This window comes from Epinephelus fuscoguttatus, linkage group LG7 (assembly GCF_011397635.1).
Source record: "Epinephelus fuscoguttatus linkage group LG7, E.fuscoguttatus.final_Chr_v1".
Lineage (NCBI taxonomy): Eukaryota > Metazoa > Chordata > Actinopteri > Perciformes > Serranidae > Epinephelus > Epinephelus fuscoguttatus.
Window position 1 is genome coordinate 28,256,225 of NC_064758.1, and position 21,417 is coordinate 28,277,641.

Below are 21,417 nucleotides of genomic sequence, written 5' to 3' on the forward strand. Positions count from 1 at the left end.
AAAAAATGTGTCAACCGTGTCAACTTTCAAGTGAGTTGAAGCTGCTAATGGACTTTTCTCTTTTCTCACAGTGGACATTTTGACTTGTCAAACAGCAAACAGGTGTGCCGACTAAAGGCAGAGCTCCTATGTGCCAGTTACAGGGATCCTGTTTTGAGCAGGCTGGCTCACTCCCACACCTAAATGGAAGGGAGCCATCATTGATTAAATAACACCTGTGATGTTCTTACTGTGACATGCCAAATTGTCAAATGTGTAAAATGCTTTTTGCGAAAATGTAATTAGAATAATTAAAAATTTGGCTTTCATAGTTGGTGAATGTTTCCCCAGTGTGAAGAGATTTCATAATGGCTTTTATCATAGGATTTATTACAACTTAGATAACAGCTGCAATTTGTAACAGCATAATTGTGTTTATCCTTGTCCTATCGAAGTTGAAACTGACTTTTGATTAAGTGTATTGCATTATAAATTCACATAAATGGTTTTTAAAATTATGATTGTGATATAACATATCTAAATCACACAAAAATATTTGTTTTTTAAAAAGTCTATGTATGGCGTAAAATGATAAAAGTCTGTATTCATATCTAAAATCTCACACGTGGCCAGCTGAACCTCACCCATGGTTAGCACTCGCATAGGGAAAGGCCTTGTGTCAGTATACACAACTGTACATGCTGGGGGATGTACACCGAAAAAACGGCACAGATGCATTCTGGGGCTTGAAGTCCAAATGGTCGGCCGTTGTACCCGTTGCCTTGCCGTGGTGAAAGACGATATGCCTACAAGCCCCATGATGCCTCAACGCTAACTGCCGTCAACCCCGCTCTGAACACCTGATTGTCAACAGACGAGCAATGTCTGCCGTTAGCAGGGAAGAAAGGCACCCAAAGATGGAGAACGACGAGAGAACTTCCTCTGGGTCCAACAGGTACAACGGTTACATTTTTTTAATTGTTTTTCTCGGAAACCGTTGACGCCATTTTTCAAAAAAAAAAAAAAAAAAAGACTGGCAGTTGATTAGCATCTTTACGATAACACAACCTGCCTGTTATGTTACACAGTGTGCCTCCACGGGTACAGCCACTGTGACGTTACCTTATATAAAAGTGTCGCTGAGTTACAGCGTAATTATTAGTTCATAACAGATGTCATATTAACCCAGTGTACTTTTAGTCTAACGTTTATCCCACTCTTTCACTTCGTTATAACAGTTGTCATATTTAGCACGAGGTTCTCTCCCAACATAAGTTCATTCTCAAACCCCCAAAAAGACAAGGATATCCATAAACATATACGTCATCTCAGATACGCTAAGGTAGCGTGTAACGGGTGTACACAGAGAGGAAATTAATATCCAGCATATAGTGGTTTAATACAGCTTTCATTGAGCATAAGGAAGAAGCATGGCATGGCGTTTTCAGCTGGCACTGCAGCATGACAAAGTGCTCATTTCTGACAAACACACACCCTCCCTTTAGGGGAAATACAAAGCCACATAACGAGAACAACATTTGATTAAGGTGACTAGCACTGTAGCAGAAAGTAAATGACGTCATCTTGTGATATTGACCCAGTTTAGTCACCCCTCTGTAACCACCTACAGTAAAACCAGCCTTCAACTTGGTACCCCACTGAGCCACAAGAGGGTGTTGCTGCATTGGTCTGTCCACTGAGGGTTACTTCCTGTTTTGTAGACTCACTTTAACCATCTCACAGGCTTTAAAGTTATACTCACATGAAGCATGGCAAAGTCGTGTTGATATTTATATAGCTGCAAAGAGATATTAAAGATGTATTGCGCTGCAGGAAAGATTGGCTTTTCATAAAACTATGCTGTCGGTGCAGTAGAGAGACACTTGTTAAATTGGTGCTGCATGACTAGAGACTAGAGGACGGTGACATTTGCTTTTTCTCAAGAGGTAGAAAACCCACAACAGACCAATAAACGCTCTGGTGGATGTCATGTTGCAGGTTGCCCTTCCGAAATCATAACAGCCAGTTGATAACAAATGATCTTGTATTATGGTTAAACAGTAATCTTAAATGTCCAGTGTGTTCGATTTTTGGGGGATTTAATGGCATCTAGCACTGAGGATTGCAGTTTGCAATTAGCCGAAACTTCTCCTAGTTAAATTCCCTCAGTGTTCATTGTTCAGGAGTTTTTTTTACCAGGAGCTAAATTATCAGAAGAGGTTCTCCTTTACTCCAAAACAAACTGACCAGGTGATCAAAAGAGGTAAAAATACAAAATGTGTTTCTCTCACGTTGTTCGGCATGTCGCAGACAGTCCACTAGCCCAACACCTGCTGATGTGTGCTCACCTATTTTCCATGATAACTTAATTTGTGCTCACCTAATTTCTGATTCAGTGGTTCAGGAGGTTTTTACCATAAGCTGAATAATCTGTGGAGGTCTCTTCCTTCACAAACCAAATGAACCTAGTCATTTAAACTGCCAGAAACACTGAATAATGCAGTTTCTCGTTAAAGAATCAGTGGTTTTATGACACTTGTGCTGCTAAGGGGCCACTAACTACAGTCGCCGACGCAAAGCCGAATGGCCCTGTCTAGAGCCGGTTTGGTTTGTCTGTTCTGGGCTGCTGTAGAAACATTGTGACCTCTCTGGATGCTCCGATATAGATATAAACGGTTCATTCTGAGGTAATAAACACATGATTCTTATTTTCACGTTATTATACACTAAAGAAAACGGGCTTATTGTGTCATATTTCTGCCATTATATCCCTCTAAATCCTGCACACTGTTTAAAAAAAAAGTACCACAAACTATAGCCTCAAAAAATTACCAGGTGAATCAACACCTCCCAGATACAGTCAGAAAGTATTAGAATTAACAGAAATTAAACAGCGAAAGAATTGCAAAGACTTTATTTAGGCACAGTTATGGTAAGTGTTTGAATTATTTCAACCACCTGATGTATATATATCTACTTACATAACTCTGTCCTAGTTTCTAGAATAGATAAGAATAAGTGTTTGGAATTTGGATAGTGTTGAAATATCTTGTACTTTTATGGCCTCTGTGAAATGTTCCACACTATATGCTGCTTTAAATAAATAGTCAAACATTTATCTCACTGTACTCACAAGATCAGTAAATTTCACTTCAGGTCGGGCCCATGACCCTTCTGAGTGTGTGTGTAGCCATAGGGAGACAGCTGAATGTTTGGCATAGCAACCAGTTCAGGCTTCTTGTTTCGAAGGTGCTTTCTTGCTTTGCAGCTGTCCTCTGACTGCAGTTTAAAGCAACAGCAACAGTCCCAAAACTACAGCGAAGATTAGAGAAAAACACTGAATCCCTGTGTGTCTCTGCCCTGTGGTTTTAACGAGGGAGTAAACGGAAATGAGGTCTTGTCAAGTCCAGACTCCAAATATTTGGAAACGCTCTAAATGTTGGTTTAAATCTTAATCTAGTAGCTTCTGTGGTTCTGGAGCTGTGGCCTGCTCAGTTCTTGGGTTTGTTTTTGCTGCACTGGGAAACAATTAGTCTGTCTCCTCTGATCTCTGAGAATAATGATTTGTTTGTCTGTGCAAGTTGTGGCCCGGGAGGAGTGCGAGTGTGTGCATGTGTGCGTGTGTTTATGTGTTGTATGTGTGCATTGCCTGTCAGCTGATAGAGCAGTCGAGGCAGTGTTGGGTTTCATCATGCTGTTTATTCCCCACCCTTCGCTGTGAGGGAAGTTAGGGAGGGGACATTAGTGTGTGTGTGTGTGTGTCTGTGTGTGTGTGTGTGTGTTTGCTGTCGTGCTGACGTCTCCAGACTCTGGTGTAAGGCTCATAGAGACATTGCAAGTCCCTGCAGGGGAAAAAAGCACATTGCCTCCTCTTTTTTCCCTCCCTTCTCTCCATTTCTCTCTCTCTTCACCTCCACAACACAGCCTGAGGCGGAGGAGGAGCTATATCCTACGGTTTTTCTGGGGTTTGTTCCCCCAGTTTGTTTATCGGTGTCTCTGTCGCTCTCTTCTGGTCCCTCTGTCACCTCCAGCCACTGACTGTCAAAAACAGATGACCCAAGCTTGGCATGCATGCGTGCGTGTGTGTGTGTGTGTGTGTGTGTGTGTGTGTGTTTATGTGTGTGTGCCTGTGCCAGAAGTGGGAAGGTCTGGCTCTAACCTGATGCTATTAATACCACCTAATGAACATAATCTGTAGGGTAGGTTATCCTCTTACATTTGTTGGCTGGACGGCTAAGGGGAGGAGTGGAGAGCGAGTGAAAGAGGAGGGAAAAAGCTGTGCTGTAGTTTCACACTGAGCGTGCTTCCTCCACCAAGCTGCAGTGCCTTCTCTCTCTCCACTACTGCTCCTCTGAATGGAAGAAACAGAAAGCTAAACAGATGTTTAAAGTTTCGTTTCTCATCTAATCTAACGCCCCTCTATATTGTCAGCCCTCTACCACCCTCTCTCTGGATGCACTGTACCAGAGGGCAGTGCTGTTAAGTGCTTTATTGTTCTTCAGTGTGTGTATATATATACTGGGTAAACCTTGGAAGTAATATAGGATTAAAACACAACTTGCATAGTCGCACAGTGGGAGCCTCCCTTTCATTTTTCATCAGTTATGAACTCCCTACCATCTGACTCAGGAGCTAGAATATCTGGCTGTTGGACTCTAAGATCTGATGGCAGGTAAGTGCATTTTATTTATTCATGTACTGTAACTTTTTCTCTTCATTCTCGGATCCTCGGGTGTACTAAACAGTTGAGTGTTTTTGCTCTTCCACCCTGTTAGAGGTTTACTAGAGCTGCTGTCTCTCAAAAACTGGATAAACAGGAGAGACAAGCAGTCTTTAGCTGTCTTTGAAAGATAGCCATCAGGTTCTTGCTGCTTTCAGAAAGTTTGCACCTGTCATTTTGTAAATTAAATTTGGCATTAGTGACTGTAATAGTTTCTTCTGTGCCGATATTGTTGTAATGGTACGATCATATCATGTTGTCATTTTACGCAATTTTGTAACACAAATTAATGACTCAACACAAATTTTGTTAGTGTGTGAGGACTTTTGTCTTCATTTAGATAACTAAATGTATGATTATATGTTTAGTTTTGCAGAAATATGACATATTATCATATATGTCTGTCTCAGAATTAGACAAAAATCTTACATTGTTTACAACTTTCTTGACCACCCTTAACCTGAACTGAGAGGTTGAAGTCACGATCCATAGATTTAAGGTTCAGTTTGTCCAATTAATGCCATTGTGCATTTGCATTGCCTTTAATTCATCCTTGTATAGACCCTCCACAAAGCCACGAGTCTTGGGTTTTTTAAGGAGAGCAAAAGAAACAACACGTAATGTCAGGACTGACTGCTGCTGACAGCTGGGGCTCAGGTGGTCCCCCTGTCTGCTCTTATGACAACCTGGTCTCAGGTACCCTGCACTTTTCACAACGTTGCATTCACAGACTTTGCATAATGTTTATGAGCGCTCTGACTGTAGCCGCTGCACAAGGGTGTGATTCAGCACAGTCAGCTAGGCTAATCTTTTATAGCACCCTGGTTTGGCTTTAACTGATAACACAAGTGGAGTGTGTCATGCTTCTAGGTCTTGTTCTCTTAGTCATAAGCCTGCTCCCTGGCTCCATCCAAGCTCTGGTGACTGTGGTGCGTTACAAAGAAAAAAAATAAATCTTTGCTCTCTCTTGATTGCTGCACATCTGCCCTTTTGACCCTCCACCTGGAGAGATGTGTGGTCTATATAAAGATATCGAAGCTGAGAGCTGATTGAATAACAGAGACGTGCAGAGGTACATCTAGGACTGCTTTTTACACCTGCTATGGCATCTGGCTTTTTACAGTCTTCACTGGGTGAAGTGTGGATGTCTCGAATACTGCAGTAAGTGTTTCTAGCAACTGTTACCTGGTTAGACTTGTCACTCAAAAGAAACTTGTGTTTGTGCATCAATCAAGGCAACATTTGTGTTGGTGATGGTTACGGGTAGTGTTTCTTGTGCAATGTATTATTTATGACATCAGTGGATTAACTGCATAACTGATGGTGTCCAAGTATTTTTTGTACAGATAATACACCACAGACTCCCCAGACTTGGGCAGACTTTTGTCAGAGAGGTTAGGCAGGTTTTCCAGGGGAAGTTGAGCACTAGGCGGGTTACTCAGCAATGGGTCACACCAGGTCTTTGTGTAGCTGTTCTCTGCTCTGAATCTTAATTAGTCACAGCCATTTACTGAATCTCAATGCTCATTCTGTTTCACTATCCTCTTATTGTGTTACAGAATTAAACTCCTGCTCTCTGAGTGGAACAGTTACTAACTATATTGCCAGAAACTGTGAAACAAAAGTATGTAGATGCAATTTTTTATGTTGAAATACAAGACACTAGCATTACCAGGTCTTACATGAATTTCTTCAGTGGAAAGTTGGTCAGCAGTGTTGTTATTGTGTTGTGCAGAAGATTTAATTGAGCAATGTGTGTGGTTTGAATAGTCAATGCAAATCCAGTCCTGTTTTGAATGAGCCTCTTGTCATTTGTTTATGTTATTGGTCTAAACACATCATTACAGGCAGCACCCTCAATGTATAGTGTGTACACATGATTCAGTTGCATGCATGACTGATGGGAGGGCTGTAGTCACGAGTCAACATGTTTCCACTGAATTGACATACAGTGTACTTTGGTACACTGTGCAAGGTTGGACAAAGCTCAGAGGTTGAAGATGTAAAAACTAAACATTAACCTACACACAAGGCAACACCAACCCTGTCTTGTTTATTGTCAGCTAATTGGGTCACCCACTTATTGAAGTCCATCTGCATTTCTGCCCCACAGTCACACACCCAAACTGTCTGCCTGTCTGTTTGTGTGTTTGTTTGTTGTCACTGCAGGGACAAAAGAATGAGCTGTTGTTTTATCTAAGATGATCCTGTACATTACATTTGTGTCATCATGGCTGTCTTGTTGTTGCCATGCCTTATGACCTGTCCAACACCAACTTTCATCAGTGTTCAGATGCATCACAAGGACACTAATGAGCTTTGGTTGTACCATGGTGGTGTGCTGTCTTTCAGTGTGTAGCTTATTTTGAGTTAAATTAAAACCCTGTCACACTGTGACCAAAAGCCATGTTATTATACAGCACTTTATAAGATGTAATCGTTTATAATGATGGTGATTTAGCTTATGCATGGGCAGAAAACAACAGACCAAAATCTGCCCCTTCTTTTTCTTTTCAAAGGTTTATATAGAGTTTTATGCAAAACCTGTAATTTGTCTAGTTCTGTAAAATCTTCACTGACAAAAGGCAAAAAAATAATAATCAGTGATGGTATGCTTTGTTGTGTGTTTGTTGCTTTGCAGTGGAGGTGGTGAGGGATCACTGGACCGGCTTCTTCCCTCGGTAAGCACAGGCCTCTCACCCAGGAAAAGGACCACCAGCCAGTGTAAGTCTGAGCCACCTCTCCTACGCACCTCCAAACGAACCATCTACACCGCTGGACGCCCACCCTGGTACAACGAGCATGGAGCACAGTCCAAAGAGGCCTTCGTTATTGGTAGGACACTTTGAGAGATGCATGCCACAAATCCAAAGAATTGATGACCTTTCTATTACAGTTTTGAGCTGCAAGGTCTTTTGGACACAGGACTATTGATGCGTTCGACACAAAATGAATACCCTGTATAAACAGATAAGTGTCTTGCAGAAATAAGCCATTGTTATATTCACTGCTAATGTTAATGTAATGTATTACCAAGAATATGGGAGTGTGTTTCCTGTAAGAGAAAAGGAATTTCTGCAAACCTGTTTACTCAGGGATAGTTGCCTTGAAGAAAGCCATGGTATCTGTTTCTACCTGCCTCTCCACATGCGTGTGTGATACTAGCCTAAAGCAACATCAACATGCACGTAATAGGGTGGCCTGTCAAGGTAGCACTAAAACAGAACGTTCCCATTAAACAAAGGAATTTTGAAATTACACTTTAGCAGGTGAACATGAACGCAAACATTGCTTAACATCTCTGTGTCAATATTCTGTCACAGGTCTGTGTGGCGGCAGTGCCTCAGGAAAGACAACAGTAGCCAGGAAAATTATCGAAGCTCTCGATGTGCCATGGGTTGTACTGCTCTCAATGGACTCTTTTTACAAGGTATGCCTGTGTGTGCAGTATGTGTAGTATGTATTGACGATGGGAGTGTCCATTTGATTGCAGCCACGCACCTGTTAATGAATGTTGTTGTGATGGGAGGTTGAGCTGCTGGATGCCTATTACTTTGAAATACAGCATATCTGAATTTTGATATGTTTGTCCATGAAACCAAACGCTTTCAGATTCTAGAAATTAAAATCTGGACATCAGATAAGTCCAGTAAATTGGTCGTTTCTTTTATTATCTTGACCTGAAGGAAAGGAAAGAGTGAGACTGTGTGCAGAAGACAAGAGTGAAAGAGTGAATAGGATTGCCTTCGGATCCCAGAGGGGAAATGAAGATAAGAGGAGAGAGAGAAGACGGAAAGGATAAAATATTGGAAGGCGGATGAGTCAAAAGTGAGGCACAGTGGTGAGCGAATTGGGAAGAGAAAAAGAGTGGTGAAGGGCAATCAAGCAAGAGCCATCATTCTTGCCCCTCTATACCTCCTCCCACTCTCCAGTTATGTAATCCTGTCACAGTCTGACAGCGGCGGTTCAGGCTGTGCAGAGTAGGAGGGATTTACCAGTGGCCAGTGGTACTGTAGCCCTCAGCAAGGGCCATTTTACACACACACTCACTGCAATTCCTGAGGATGGCATCCAAACATTTCGGCTAGAATGTATGTCTTTTTAAATTCATATCTCCTGTTCCTCTGTTGCGTTTTCCTCATGTTTGCTCACGGCCTCCAGAGAGCCTGTGACACCGGTTTATCATATTAAGTGTGTAATCAGTTCACTTGAGAAGGGGGTGTTGCTTTTCTGAAACTGCCAAATACCAGGTCTGGGGTTTTAGTGCCACCCTAAGGGCGCGCACACAAACACACACACACACACACACACACACACACACACACACACACCACCTGGTACAGACGTCACAGTGGCGCATGATGTTCTCCTAAATTTAGGTCCCCCCTAACTTCAACGGCTCTTGAACAGTGATCTGTGTCTAAGTGTTATTGCACAAGCTTATGCAAATTATGCGACAAACCATTATTTGAACGTGTGTGCTGCTTTTATCAGAATATATTTGCATATATAGATTTTTTTTCTTTATTTTTTCAAATGTTAAAGGGGACCACCACCTAAATTAAGAATTCCTATGTGTTATTTTATACCAATCAGCCAAAACATTCAAACCACTGACAGGTGAAGTGAATATCTTTGATTGTTTTGTTCCAATGCATTGTTCTGCTGGGAAACCTTTGGTTCTGGCATTCATGTGGATACCACCTGACATGTTGTACCCACTCAAACACCGTTGCAGACCAAATACCCCCCCCTCATGGCAACAGTACTCCCAGCAGGATAATACACCACACTGCAAACATCGCTCAGGAATGGCCCAAGCAATGTGACAAAGACCTCAAAGTGTCAACCTGGCCTCCAAATTCCCCAGATCCTGGTGCCAGACACCGCAGGACACTCCCAGAGATCATGTCCATGCCTCGACAGGTCAGAGCCAAGTACGATCCAAGGAGGCCCCGCCTTGGATTAGGGCCTAATACTACTTGGCTCCCAGATGTACCCCTAATCATTAGGAGTACATCTGGGGTACTGGCACATCACAAGAATCCTTGAGCAGATTGGTACCTGGGAAATTTAGAAACCAGGTCGACACTTTGAGCTTTTTGTCACGCTCCACAGACCATTTCTGAACAGTTTTTGTAGCGTGGCATGCTGCTTTTTTCTGCTGGGGGTCCACTGCCACTGGGGAGTACTGTTGCCATGAGAAGGGGTACTTGGTCTGCAAAGGTGTTTGAGTGGGTGGAACATGTCAGGTGGTATCCACATGAATGCCAGAACCAAAGGTTTCCCAGCAGAACAATGCATTGGAACAAAATAATCAAAGTTATTCACTTCACCTGTCAGTGGTTTTAATGTTTTGGCTGACCGGTGTACATGGCCTAGGAAAGATCAATCAATCAATCAATGAGATTTCTGATAAATAATCACCAGCAATGTGGATATAATGACCAAGTGGGTAAAGGCAAATAACAGAGCAGTAAGAACAGTCTGGTAAGTTCTGAAAATTGAATTTACTTTACCGTCATGCAGCTTGTAAAACCAGGAAAAGACAACACTTATGATGACATCATGAATTTAAGTTTGCGCACTCTAGTTTTTGGATTTGGGAGAGAGTTGCTCATGTTTACTAATATTTTTCTACTGTCTTAGACCGTTGGAATGATAAGTATGACTTTTGAGAATGAGTGTAGTTTCCCTTTAATGTGTGTGTCTTAGAAAAGCTAGAAACCGAGATACAGAGGAAGTGTTTTGCTGAGGAAAGTACTTTTTGTCATCTTTGAAAGCATCATTGTTGTGGCAAGTTTGCTGTGAAGTAATTCCAGCATTGTTGCGTTCCTCAGGTCCTGACCCCAGAACAGCAGACTCTGGCTGCCAGCAACGACTACAACTTCGATCACCCTGATGCTTTCGACTTTGATTTGCTGACCCACACCCTGCGCAAACTCAAACAGGGCAAGAGCGTGAAAATCCCTGTGTATGACTTTACAACTCATGGGAGACAGAAGGAGTGGGTAAGGATGATTGCACACATCCAAACACATGGCAGTGCACTTTGTGAGTTAATGAGTGAGCGTGCCAGAGTTGCTGCATATAATCTCAGTTTCTCGATTACCTAAGAGGGTTTTAATCTCCCTCGCTAGAGGTTCGGAGTCACATTGCAAATCTGCTGCTCCAGATGGTCACTGACAAGCCGTTATTGTGATTTCTTGTTTTTATACTTTCATGTCCATTAACTACAGTTAGACATTCTCTCATCAGGAACATCTGTCAAATTGTGATTGATCAAGATGACTGTTGCAATATACTGTTTGTATGTCCATGTACTGCGTAACAATACATGCATGTGTGTCCACCACAGAAAACTGTATATGGAGCCAGTGTCATCATCTTTGAGGGAATCATGGCCTTCGCAGATAAAAAACTCTTGCAGGTAGGGTTGTCCACTAACTTGCTCAGCTGTTTGAGTGGAATATTCTTGTGTCAGATTTATTTTTATCGGTGCATGTGGTCAAACATGTTTTTCTGTTTTTCAAAAACAAGCTCATAAACATGTTTATTGGCTACAAGCCCCAGCAAAAATCACATTATCATCATTTTATATTTTTGTAAGTTAGAATGAAATGCAAAAATTACCATCCCCACTAAAATTGTGACACAAATTGCAATCAAAATATTTGCCAAAATAATCACAATAACATATTTTTGCGTAATGTGCAGCCCTGTCTGTGTGTATCTGCACATACCTGTCTGATAAGTGCCAAAGAATTGCAGCACAGAAATGTCGAAGACATGTTGTCCACCAGGGAGCACTGACACGTTTATTTTTCAACTGTAAAATGTCACTTATTGAACAAATTTATCCTCATGCTTACTTCCAAATGAATTAACAGGTATGTAAATACACAGACTAATACGACAAAGTTAATGTTTTCAGGTGCTGTTCAAGGACATTTGCTGTCAGAGGAGATTATAAACATTGGAGGAAAAGCTGTATTTTCAATATGACTCTAAAAAAAAAAAAAAAAAAAAACAGCTGATTTTTCATCCACAAGTCCATCTGCTCAATATCATACTGTACTTACGAATGTAAATATAGCTGCATTTTATATAATTAAAACACATTAGCCCTTTAATCTCACTTTCAGGACAGAAGTAGGTTAAACAAATACCTGTTGTAATGAGGCGCTGGCTGACAGAAATAAACAGAATAAATTAGAAAGATTAATTAAGAGTCACTGCACACTTGCAGCTCCAATGTGATAATTTATTTAAAGAGAAAACAGTGTTTCCGCAGCTCAATTGCCCTTGTCTGACTTAATTATTGCAATCATCCATTTAAGACTCATCTCAAGACACATTTTCACACTGGTTGTCAAAAATAAGTATCAGTAAACTTACAAATAAATAATCATTTTAGTGTCATGGCACAACTGTACGGAAATTACACCCCCCAGAGTTTGTCCTAAAACACCACAAGGAAGCCAGAAATAGAATCAGGAGGGTATATTTAGCTTGCAGTGTCATATATGTGTGATACATCTGTTTCCTGTTTCACCGACAGTTGCTGGACATGAAGATTTTTGTGGACACGGACTCTGACATCCGGCTTGTGCGTCGGTTGAGGAGGGACATCACAGAGAGAGGCCGAGACATTGAGGGTGTCATCAAGCAGTACAACAAGTTTGTAAAGCCAGCGTTTGAGCAGTACATTGAACCCACCATGCGCTTGGCTGATATCGTGGTGCCAAGAGGTGCGTGCGTTCTCATACATACATATTTATATATAGACTGGTTTGATAAAACATAACCACTACTATGATACTTATTTAAAATGAATAAGATTAGGAATACAGTGACTATATTCATCTATGTTGTGTTTTGAATTCAGCAAAACTGTATGCATTTTATTGCAAATTCTAAGTTGACATTAGGCCACTTTGTGTTTGTCGTCCTATTAGGTGGTGGCAATATGGTGGCCATCGATTTGATTGTGCAGCATGTCCACAGTCAGCTGGAGGAGGTAAGAGAGGTCACACTTACAGACCTACATGCATGGACAAAAACTGACACAGACATTGTCAACGCAGAAAGGTTTAGATACATATTAGTGGAACTTTATGGCCCTTTATTGAAAGAACCTGGTGTTATTTTTGTTTGGTTGGTTGGTTTCTGACTCAATGCATCTTCCTGTTAGAGCTGAAAAGATTTTTAGTATACCATTGGGATGATCCGCACTTATAAAGGGTGTAGTTGCTCTCAGTAATTACCAGCTCCATCACTCCCTCTAGTGGGTAGAAAATGCACTGCACAGATTTTCGGGCAGGATGAATGATGATGCACAGGATTGTTTTCGGGCTTGTTCAGTTAAGTGTGAATAGACTAATTAGATAGAAATTAATTATTTTGCTAAGTATTGTGTTAGCAGTTATTAACTGTAGTCACTTGTATTTGTTTCAGGAAAAAAAAATATTGCAGTTTGGACCAGAATACATGTATTTTTAGGTTTTTCTTATTAAATGCAAAGTAACAACTATTAAAGGAGAACACCACCTACATTAAGAAGTCCATTATGTTATTGATTAAGAAGTGCAATATGTTATTGACATGGCCTTGGAAAGTTCAATCAATATTTGTGAACATGAGCTACTCTCTTTCTCTCTCAAAGCCAGAAACCAGAGAAGTCTGAAACTTGTGATTTTATTAGGTCTAAGGTCTGGAGCTGCTCCATAGACAATTCGTGGACCCACAAAATCCATTTGTTTCATTTTTAAATCCAAATGCATTTTATTCCATTGTAGGGTTCTCAGTTGTGAAACAGAAAATCTAACCATATACTCAGAACATTCCCCTGGGTGCTCTCAGTCCAATTGTCTTTCCCAATAGCTTGTTTGTAGTCACATGACTTTTATGATGCACAAAATTCAGATGGAGGGCAGGAAGTGAAAATTCCATAAACTGTGTGAATGGGAAATGGATGAAAGTGGCTACGTAACAGGGTTGGATAAATTTGCAGGCAGCAGGTGTCCTCAGAAAATTGAAACTCACGTTGGTTGTGATTCATACAAAATGAAGACATTTACCGGTGTGAACATAATCGTCCTCCTAACCTCACTAACATTACATGGCGGGCCAATAAAAGCAGACAGTCTAGTGTCAAGCGGCTCAGTCCATGACTGAATGACTGCCGTCTTGTTTCAGTGGGTAATTAGATGTGCTTGAGTATAAATGTCTTTTATATCTCAACTCTGTACATGGCTGCACCGCTGTCAGGTGTTAGTAGCCACTAGCCACTATTTTCTACCCACTGGACTGGTGAAACACGGTTAAAAATCTGGGTCGTGGCTTAAAACACAGAGAAGTTGTCGCAGCACATTGTGATAACATCCAACTCGAGGCATGTTCACCACAACCCTCTGATGAACATAAAGTGGCCCTTGTGTTTTTCTCAACTTGATTGATATGAACAGCTTTAAACAGCACAAAACTAAAGCATATGTGCAGAGTTGGTGGTCGTTGCCTTCAGTTGCCTGCCCTCCATCTGTACAGTGCAGCCATGCTATTCATTGTTTGTGGAGCACTTCCAAACTTTTTACCTCTTGACATCACAAATTTGAATTTTACCCCTCATGCTTTGGATTTGGGAGAGAGTTGTTCATGCTTACTTATGTTTTTAGACTGTCTTAGACTACAGGAATAGCATGAAAATGGGCGTAGTTCCCCTTTAACTATGTTAAAGGGGAACTACTACTATGCCTCTCCAGACGTGTAGCTCCAGTGTGATCATTTTATTTTTAATAAGAATAAGTGTTTTAACTGTATTTATTCCTAGTTAATAATTAATATTTGGCCATTTCAAACTAATGTCAAGGATTTTCTTAGGATTTATAAGTAGAAGTTTTCAGGTAAATTGAAAATGTCAGGGAACATTTATTATTGTGGATTAATTAAATCCTCATACACAAAGAGGTGCCATTAATTGCATTACCCTAATGGAAATCCTATCTCCACGGTTCATTATGCTTCCTTCTCCTCACAATAAGACGAAGCAGAGTGTGCTGTTTTGACTTTTGGATTTGTTGTGCAGTATGCACTAATCGTCACCAAAGGCACATTTTTGCTCATGGGGAGCACCGTGTTCCACAATGTAGTTTGCTTTTGTTTCCTCGCCACCATACACACACACATTAACACACATGCCGCTGATGAACTGCTTTCTCACCCTTTCTCCCCCCCTCCGCCCCACTTCCCCTCCACCCCAAATCCCTCCATGGCTCACAGCGCGAGCTCAGCGTCAGGTAGAGTGGCCTTTATCCTGTCTATCATTCTCTCCTCACCATCTGTCCAATTCCCCGACTGCTCCAGTTTCTTACTGGGAGAGAGAGGAAAAGAGGCCAGCAAAATCAACCTCTACCTTCCTCTGATCTGCTGGCTGCCATGGCACATCACCAGGAGGCACTGTTGTATCTGTAGAGCAAATATGGCTAATTAGTGATCAGTCATGAGAGTATGAGACTGTGCCAAAATGTTGTAAAGACTTAGTCCAAACCAACATGGAATAAGTGTAAAAACTGCATGAAAGCCGCCGTTAGAAACATTTGTCAGTAAACCTAAGATCAAAAGTTCGGATGTGATGTGGTGCAGCCAGCATATAATGTAAAGACGTTGGTTTTCCTCTTCTCTACCTTTTAGAGAAATGACATCTTACACTCTTCCTGCCTTCTGTGTCTAAAAATACACCAATGAGTCAAGTCGCTGACCCCTCCTTTCAGCGGCAGCAAGAATAGGAGAGAGAGTGACTTTAGCAGAAAGCGCGAGAGAGAGAGAGGAAGCTCTCGCTACAGCTATTGTTGACTATCACATACCTCAGCCACAGAGAAAGTTTCCAATACCCTACTACAAAGCACTGAGTTTTTCCATTGAATGTCGGCCACAGCATCTGAGACAGAGAGAGAGAGGAAGTGAGCTTGGTGCCTGTCTTTAGACACAGGATGTGCTGGGGCCTGTGAGCTGAAATACCAACCTCTACTGTTCTACACGGTGAAAGAGTGACAGCCTCACCATAGCTTGTGCACCTCCCACGCGTACACACGATGGATGCATGTGTATAGTTATCAAAAATCTGATCTAAAAAAGTGGTCTGTTTTACCCTAACGTCTGCAAAGACTTCTCAAAGCATGACCTGTTACTTCATTTCTCCCCTGAGTTATGATACATACATTTATTGATAACCAAGAAATATTTTGCTTAAAATGACAGACGGTTAGTGGTTTTCACATTTCCGAGACATTTGACATTTTCAAGTCTTGGCTGTCACTCTTTTCACTGTGTGCGATAATCCCTTCATCTCTTCATCCACCTGATGTTGTGTCTCATTTTTTTTTCCTCCTCTTATCTGTTGTTTTTCGTCTTTCTGTCTGTGTCCTCTCTGTCGTTACTGTTGTTGTGTTTCATCGAAAAAAAAATCCCTCCCTATAGAGGAAACTTCGCTGGGATATGTGAGCAGATTTGCTATGATTTCTCTTTTCTTTGCATCTGGCTAATGTTTATCTCAGTGACATCGTGGATACTGCAGTGTCAACATGACTGAGTAACAGTGTGTGTTCAGATAGAGCCCGGCGTAGACCCAGGCTAACTAGATATTTGAACCTAATGTTTATGTGTGGAGTCGTGGGGAATTATCACAAGTAGAAGAGACCTGTTATGGAAAATATTCATCATGCATTTATTTATATGCAAGTGAAATTTAATACATATGTATTGTGTTAATTTCCAAGCTGATTAGTCGTAACGTATTTTCCATTATCATGGTCTCTGTGCTGTCGTAATTTTCCACTGAATTACTCAACACTGTGCACACTGTGTGCTTTGCTGCCTTTTCCAAAGCAATCCTGTTACAGTGGTTGCACACTACCATTTTCAACTTTGCTCTAACTACTACTGAAAAACTATTTGTGATATATATATATATATGTATATATATATATATATATATATATATATATATATATATATATATATATATATATATATATTTGCATGTACTGACATGTCTGTGTGTGTGTGTGTGTGTGTGTGTGTGTGTGTGTGTGTGTGTGTGTGTGTTTTCTAAATGTGCATACAGTTGGTGTGTGCACGCTTGTGTGTGTGTAAACTTGCACATGCTGAACACATGCGTGCAGAGAAATGTTAATTACACATGTATTTGTGTGTGCTGTATTCATGTGTCTGTCCATCTTCCCTCTTTCTCGCTCCTCTCACCCCGCACCACCCCCGCTCTACTATTTGTTGCCGTGGTTACAGGGCAGCCCTGGCTTCTGCTCACCAGGCCCAACCCCTCCCCCAGACCCTCAGTGTTCTGGAGAGCACACCCCAGGTCAGGGGCATGCACACCATCATCAGGTAAAGGAGAAGATACCCACATTAACAGCTACATTTGTTTCCATTAAGAAGAAAAAAAAAACAGCGCAGTGGTGCGGTGGCTAGCATCATTATAAATCTTGTGTCTTTCTTTTCCTAATCACCACATTTAGAAACAAGGAAACCAGCCGCGATGAGTTCATCTTCTACTCCAAGAGGCTGATGCGTCTGTTGATCGAGCGAGCGCTCTCCTTCCTCCCCTCACAGGTGCCAAACACGGAGATGCACTGTTAATTAATTCATAGCACTGCATGAAGGTCCTGTAATCCTTTGTATTAAGTAGGACATTGACTCTGAACCATTAGATACCTGGGCGCAAATGGAGACACGTGTAGCAGAAAGAAAGCGTGAGATAACCAATGGATAGACAGAAGTTGACAAGACACAGTAACAGAGTGAGATACAAAGTACCATGTGGCCTTGGGATGGGGAGAGGGTATTAAAAGATAAAGATGAATGGAAAAAGTGCTTGTATTTGCTAAAGAAAAGAATTAGATAGACATACAGACAGCACGCCACAGCGTGAGCATGGAAACTTATCGAGTCACCACAATGGAAAGTTTCCATCCCTTAACCATATGATACAGGTTTGCATTACACAAACTACGACGTGACTGAAATGTGAAAAATGAAATTATTGACTTCTATTGTACACCGTAGCGCTATGATCAGCAGTGTGCTCACACTGTTATGATTTTTTATATTACCTCAGGTCCACGTAGTCCAGACGCCCCAGGGAGAGGATTATGAAGGCAGGACTTTCCACGGGAAGAGGGTGAGTGAACTCCATTTACTTCCTGCCGTCTTTTTTTATTTTTTTTTTTTTTCATTTTAAAGAAGAGTTTTGTCTCTACCCAAACTGATGCAATTAACCTCAGTTTAATTTTTTTCTTCTTCTTCTTTTTGTTTTTCTTTAGATCACAGGCGTGTCCATCCTGCGAGCTGGGGAGACCATGGAGCCGGCTCTTAGGGCCGTCTGCAAAGACGTCCGCATTGGCAAGATCCTCATCCAGACTAACCAGGACACAGGAGAACCAGAGGTATAGATTTAAAATGGTGTCTTATGGGTTATAGAAACTGTGTGGAACCTAGGCCTCAACAGTGGTTCGCAGCTTCTAGGGGCTCCGCAAGAGTTGCTCCTGGGGGCCCGCCAAGTTATTGTTTGATCGTTTAATTTAAGTTTAAATTAAGTTTTGTTTTTTGTTTTTTTATAAAATATGTCTAAAAACACAGTAGCAAAGAGAAACTGGCCTATTAAAAATATATTAAATTTACCTTATACAAGATTGATGATATGCTGTTACCCATAAATCTTTGTGCAATCTTGTGAGCTAGGTAACGCTAAATAAACTTTGCAGCACCTATCCATACCATTATTATTCCAAGTGTACTGATGTTCTTGTGACCCACCACTGAGAGTTTTGTAACTTTATGAGCAAGAGGCTCTGACATATCGTCCCCCTCAGAAACCATGGTCAGAAGGGCATAAGAGGAGGCTAACACACCTAGCCATGCTACAGCTAGTACTGACTTACCAGCTAGGGGCAAGTGCAAATGAGAGAAGATGATGTATAAATATAAGAAGCTGCCTATAATTGTTATGTTAATAGCTTAGTATTATATGCACCATTAGAAGATATGTTTAGGTTTAGGTCCCTGCTCTGACTCTCTTTCAGCTAAGGGATCCTTGGCCTGAAAGACGTTATAGACCTCCAGTGTAATCGTTTCTTATTTGTCCTACAAATACCTTGAATGTCCTCAATATGGCAACCAGTCTGTTTTTTCATCATATTTTTTGTTTATCTAAATGTCCTTTTCAGGAAATTCTCAGGTCTGTAACCACGGCACTTGTCGTGTCTATAACAGGCTGGCGTTAACCCACATCCTGTTTCTAAACCTTTTCAGCTTCATTACCTGCGTCTACCCAAAGACATCAGTGAAGATCATGTGATCCTGATGGACTGCACTGTGTCCACGGGAGCCGCTGCCATGATGGCTGTGCGAGTCCTACTGGTGGGTGTGCCCCATTGTTCACAAGTCCACATCACCTGCTTGAATCACAGTCCTTGTGTAGCCCGTATTCATGAATCTGTTTTAAATCTCAGGACCATGACGTTCAGGAGGACAAGATCCTGCTGGTGTCTCTGCTAATGGCTGAAATGGGAGTCCATTCAGTGGCTTACGCATTCCCACAGGTCAAAATCATCACAACAGCTGTTGACAAGAAGGTCAATGATCTCTTCCACATCATACCTGGAATAGGTGAGTCATAGTGGAAAGCAGAAGTGCTGTTAATTGCATTATAATTGCTTTCTTTCCTACATGGCGTGCTTGATTTATACATGATGTCAACCATTTCTCAGGTTTAACTGATGCTGTTGTTATTGCAGGAAACTTCGGGGATCGATACTTTGGAACAGACGCACCTCCTGACTGGAGCGACGAAGAGATGGACGAGCCCAGTTACTGATTGAATTACTGGCAGAGCACTAACTTATTGGGTGATTCAGGGCTGTGCCCCTCGGAGGACAATATAAGGACACACGCTTTGCCTCTGTCGGGCCGTACGTACGTCAAAGGAGGGCCGAAGGTGCCCTGAGAAATCAACTGTAAACAGAACAAGACATTGCTGATGCACAGTCACCTTGTGGGAGCTTTTAATTATATTATTTTATCTCATGTAAATGCTGTTGTGAAAACTTGTGTTATGAAGTCTAAAATATTTTTATATGTACAGTATGTTAAGTCCAAATATTTTTATTTAAGTGTTTGAATTTACCGAAAATTTGCAGGCATGTTGCTCTGAAAATATCTCGCCTTAAGCCGCGTACTGTGGACGACACAACTGAATGTGAATTTGTACGTGCCGTAAAGGAAGAAGAGAAAAAAAATCAAGCTTTTAGGGTTATTTTTACCACATACCTTCCTCACAACTTTCACAAAAGTAAAATCGGAACATGAACTCATGTTGCTCAACTTCCATCGCCATGAGCACTTTCTGAAGGACCATTCAATCGGAAAATGTGTGGGCGTATCTGTGTTTTGTTTTGTTTTGTTTTTTTTAGTTCTCTGGTTCACCTTTTTTCCTTTCTGTGGATGCTGACCTAACCAGTTGAAACGGGTGTTGAAAACGGTTTTTCATTATACAGCTAAAAGTATGCACTTGTAGTGTATATTTATGCAGCGTGTCCTTGATTTACATAATCTCTTCTATGGATAGACCCGACCAGTCAGCAGGCAAGTCATACATCTTTCTTGCTGCGATGAAAACGGGTCATCTGCATCTAACAAACAGATTAAGTGTTTCAGTCTCAACACGTTCCGATTTTATTTTCTTTTGCATCAGATGAGATTGTTAAAAAACAAAAGGGCTCTTGAGTAAAGCATACACATGAACTCAGAACGTCTACATGTCAGAAAGTGCGGCATTCACACAGCCCTGCCCGTGCCTGATCTGTACACTTGGTATCAGTATTGAAATGAATGAGATGCGTCTGTTAAAGTTGGTGCCTTTTTAATATTGCCTTGTTCTTTTTAGAGAAACGTCGGGTCACACTCCGCAATATTCATCCATATGGTTATTTGAACTGCTGTAGTGAGAAATCAGAAGAAGAGGAGCATGTTAAGCTCATTTTATATCATCATAACTTTAATTTTAAGGATTTTAATAGAGAATTTGAAGATGTTTTTTATTTATTTTGCCTTTTTTGGAAAGAAACAAATGAAGAACATGAAGGGCGGGAGGAAACAAGAAATGAGACTTGTTCAAAATGCAACTCTAAGCACTGTTACTACTGTATTGTTTTCCATTTAGTCACCTGCTACTGTGCAGTACGGGCCTCCTGCTGAACACAACTGTTAGTGACTCATTCTGTACTGATGCATCGATTTGTGTTTGCAGCCTCTGTGCTGTTTTATGTTTACCACTGCTGCTGCATGTTTTTTTATATATATATACGTTTAATAAAAGTGCAGTAGAGCTTTTAAATGTCTCATAGTGTATTATTATTATTATTTCATCCATGTCAAAAGTGAGTTGTGTTATCCAGCTCAGAGGTCAAAACACACCTCAAACCCACACAATTCAAACTCACTCACCATGACCTGCATTTTTTTTTTTCCGTTATCACACATCTCAAAAGCAGAGAGGCATTACCTACACTTTGAACATGTACAGGAAGGATATTGTGGTCGCCCTCTTCTCATGGAAAGGAACTGATATCCTCCATCACTTTCCATAATAATTATCGCTCTGACAGCTGTCAAGACGCCAGCCACGGCAAAGCATGATTGACACACAT

General features: G+C 41.2%; 1 protein-coding gene across 4 annotated transcripts; it reads left to right on the top strand.

Moving 5' to 3' along the window:
• The first annotated feature begins 827 nt into the window (after positions 1-827).
• uckl1b (uridine-cytidine kinase 1-like 1b) lies at positions 828-21,104 on the top strand. 4 transcript variants are annotated; one of them, XM_049580516.1, is made up of 15 exons: positions 828-934; positions 7,341-7,534; positions 8,023-8,129; positions 10,540-10,710; positions 11,058-11,129; positions 12,261-12,450; positions 12,658-12,719; positions 14,978-14,994; positions 17,000-17,098; positions 17,230-17,323; positions 17,829-17,891; positions 18,034-18,156; positions 19,022-19,129; positions 19,222-19,378; positions 19,507-21,104. In XM_049580516.1, the coding sequence occupies exons 1-15, from the start codon at positions 861-863 to the stop codon at positions 19,584-19,586; spliced, it is 1,611 nt and encodes a 536-aa protein (XP_049436473.1). In that variant the 5' UTR covers positions 828-860; the 3' UTR covers positions 19,587-21,104. The 4 variants fall into 4 exon arrangements, with proteins under 4 accessions (XP_049436473.1, XP_049436475.1, XP_049436474.1 ...); XM_049580518.1 differs by lacking the exon at positions 828-934 and adding an exon at positions 1,039-4,651; XM_049580517.1 differs by lacking the exons at positions 828-934; positions 14,978-14,994 and adding exons at positions 1,039-4,651; positions 16,175-16,194.
• Positions 21,105-21,417: the final 313 nt, after the last annotated feature.

Coding starts and splice junctions, on each gene's coding strand:
- uckl1b (XM_049580516.1), top strand. CDS start 861: ATGTCTGCCGTTAGCAGGGAAGAAAGGCACCCAAAGATGGAGAACGAC. Junction 11,130..12,260: donor CAGATAAAAAACTCTTGCAG/GTAGGGTTGTCC, acceptor TTTCACCGACAG/TTGCTGGACATGAAGATTTT. Junction 12,451..12,657: donor TGATATCGTGGTGCCAAGAG/GTGCGTGCGTTC, acceptor TCGTCCTATTAG/GTGGTGGCAATATGGTGGCC.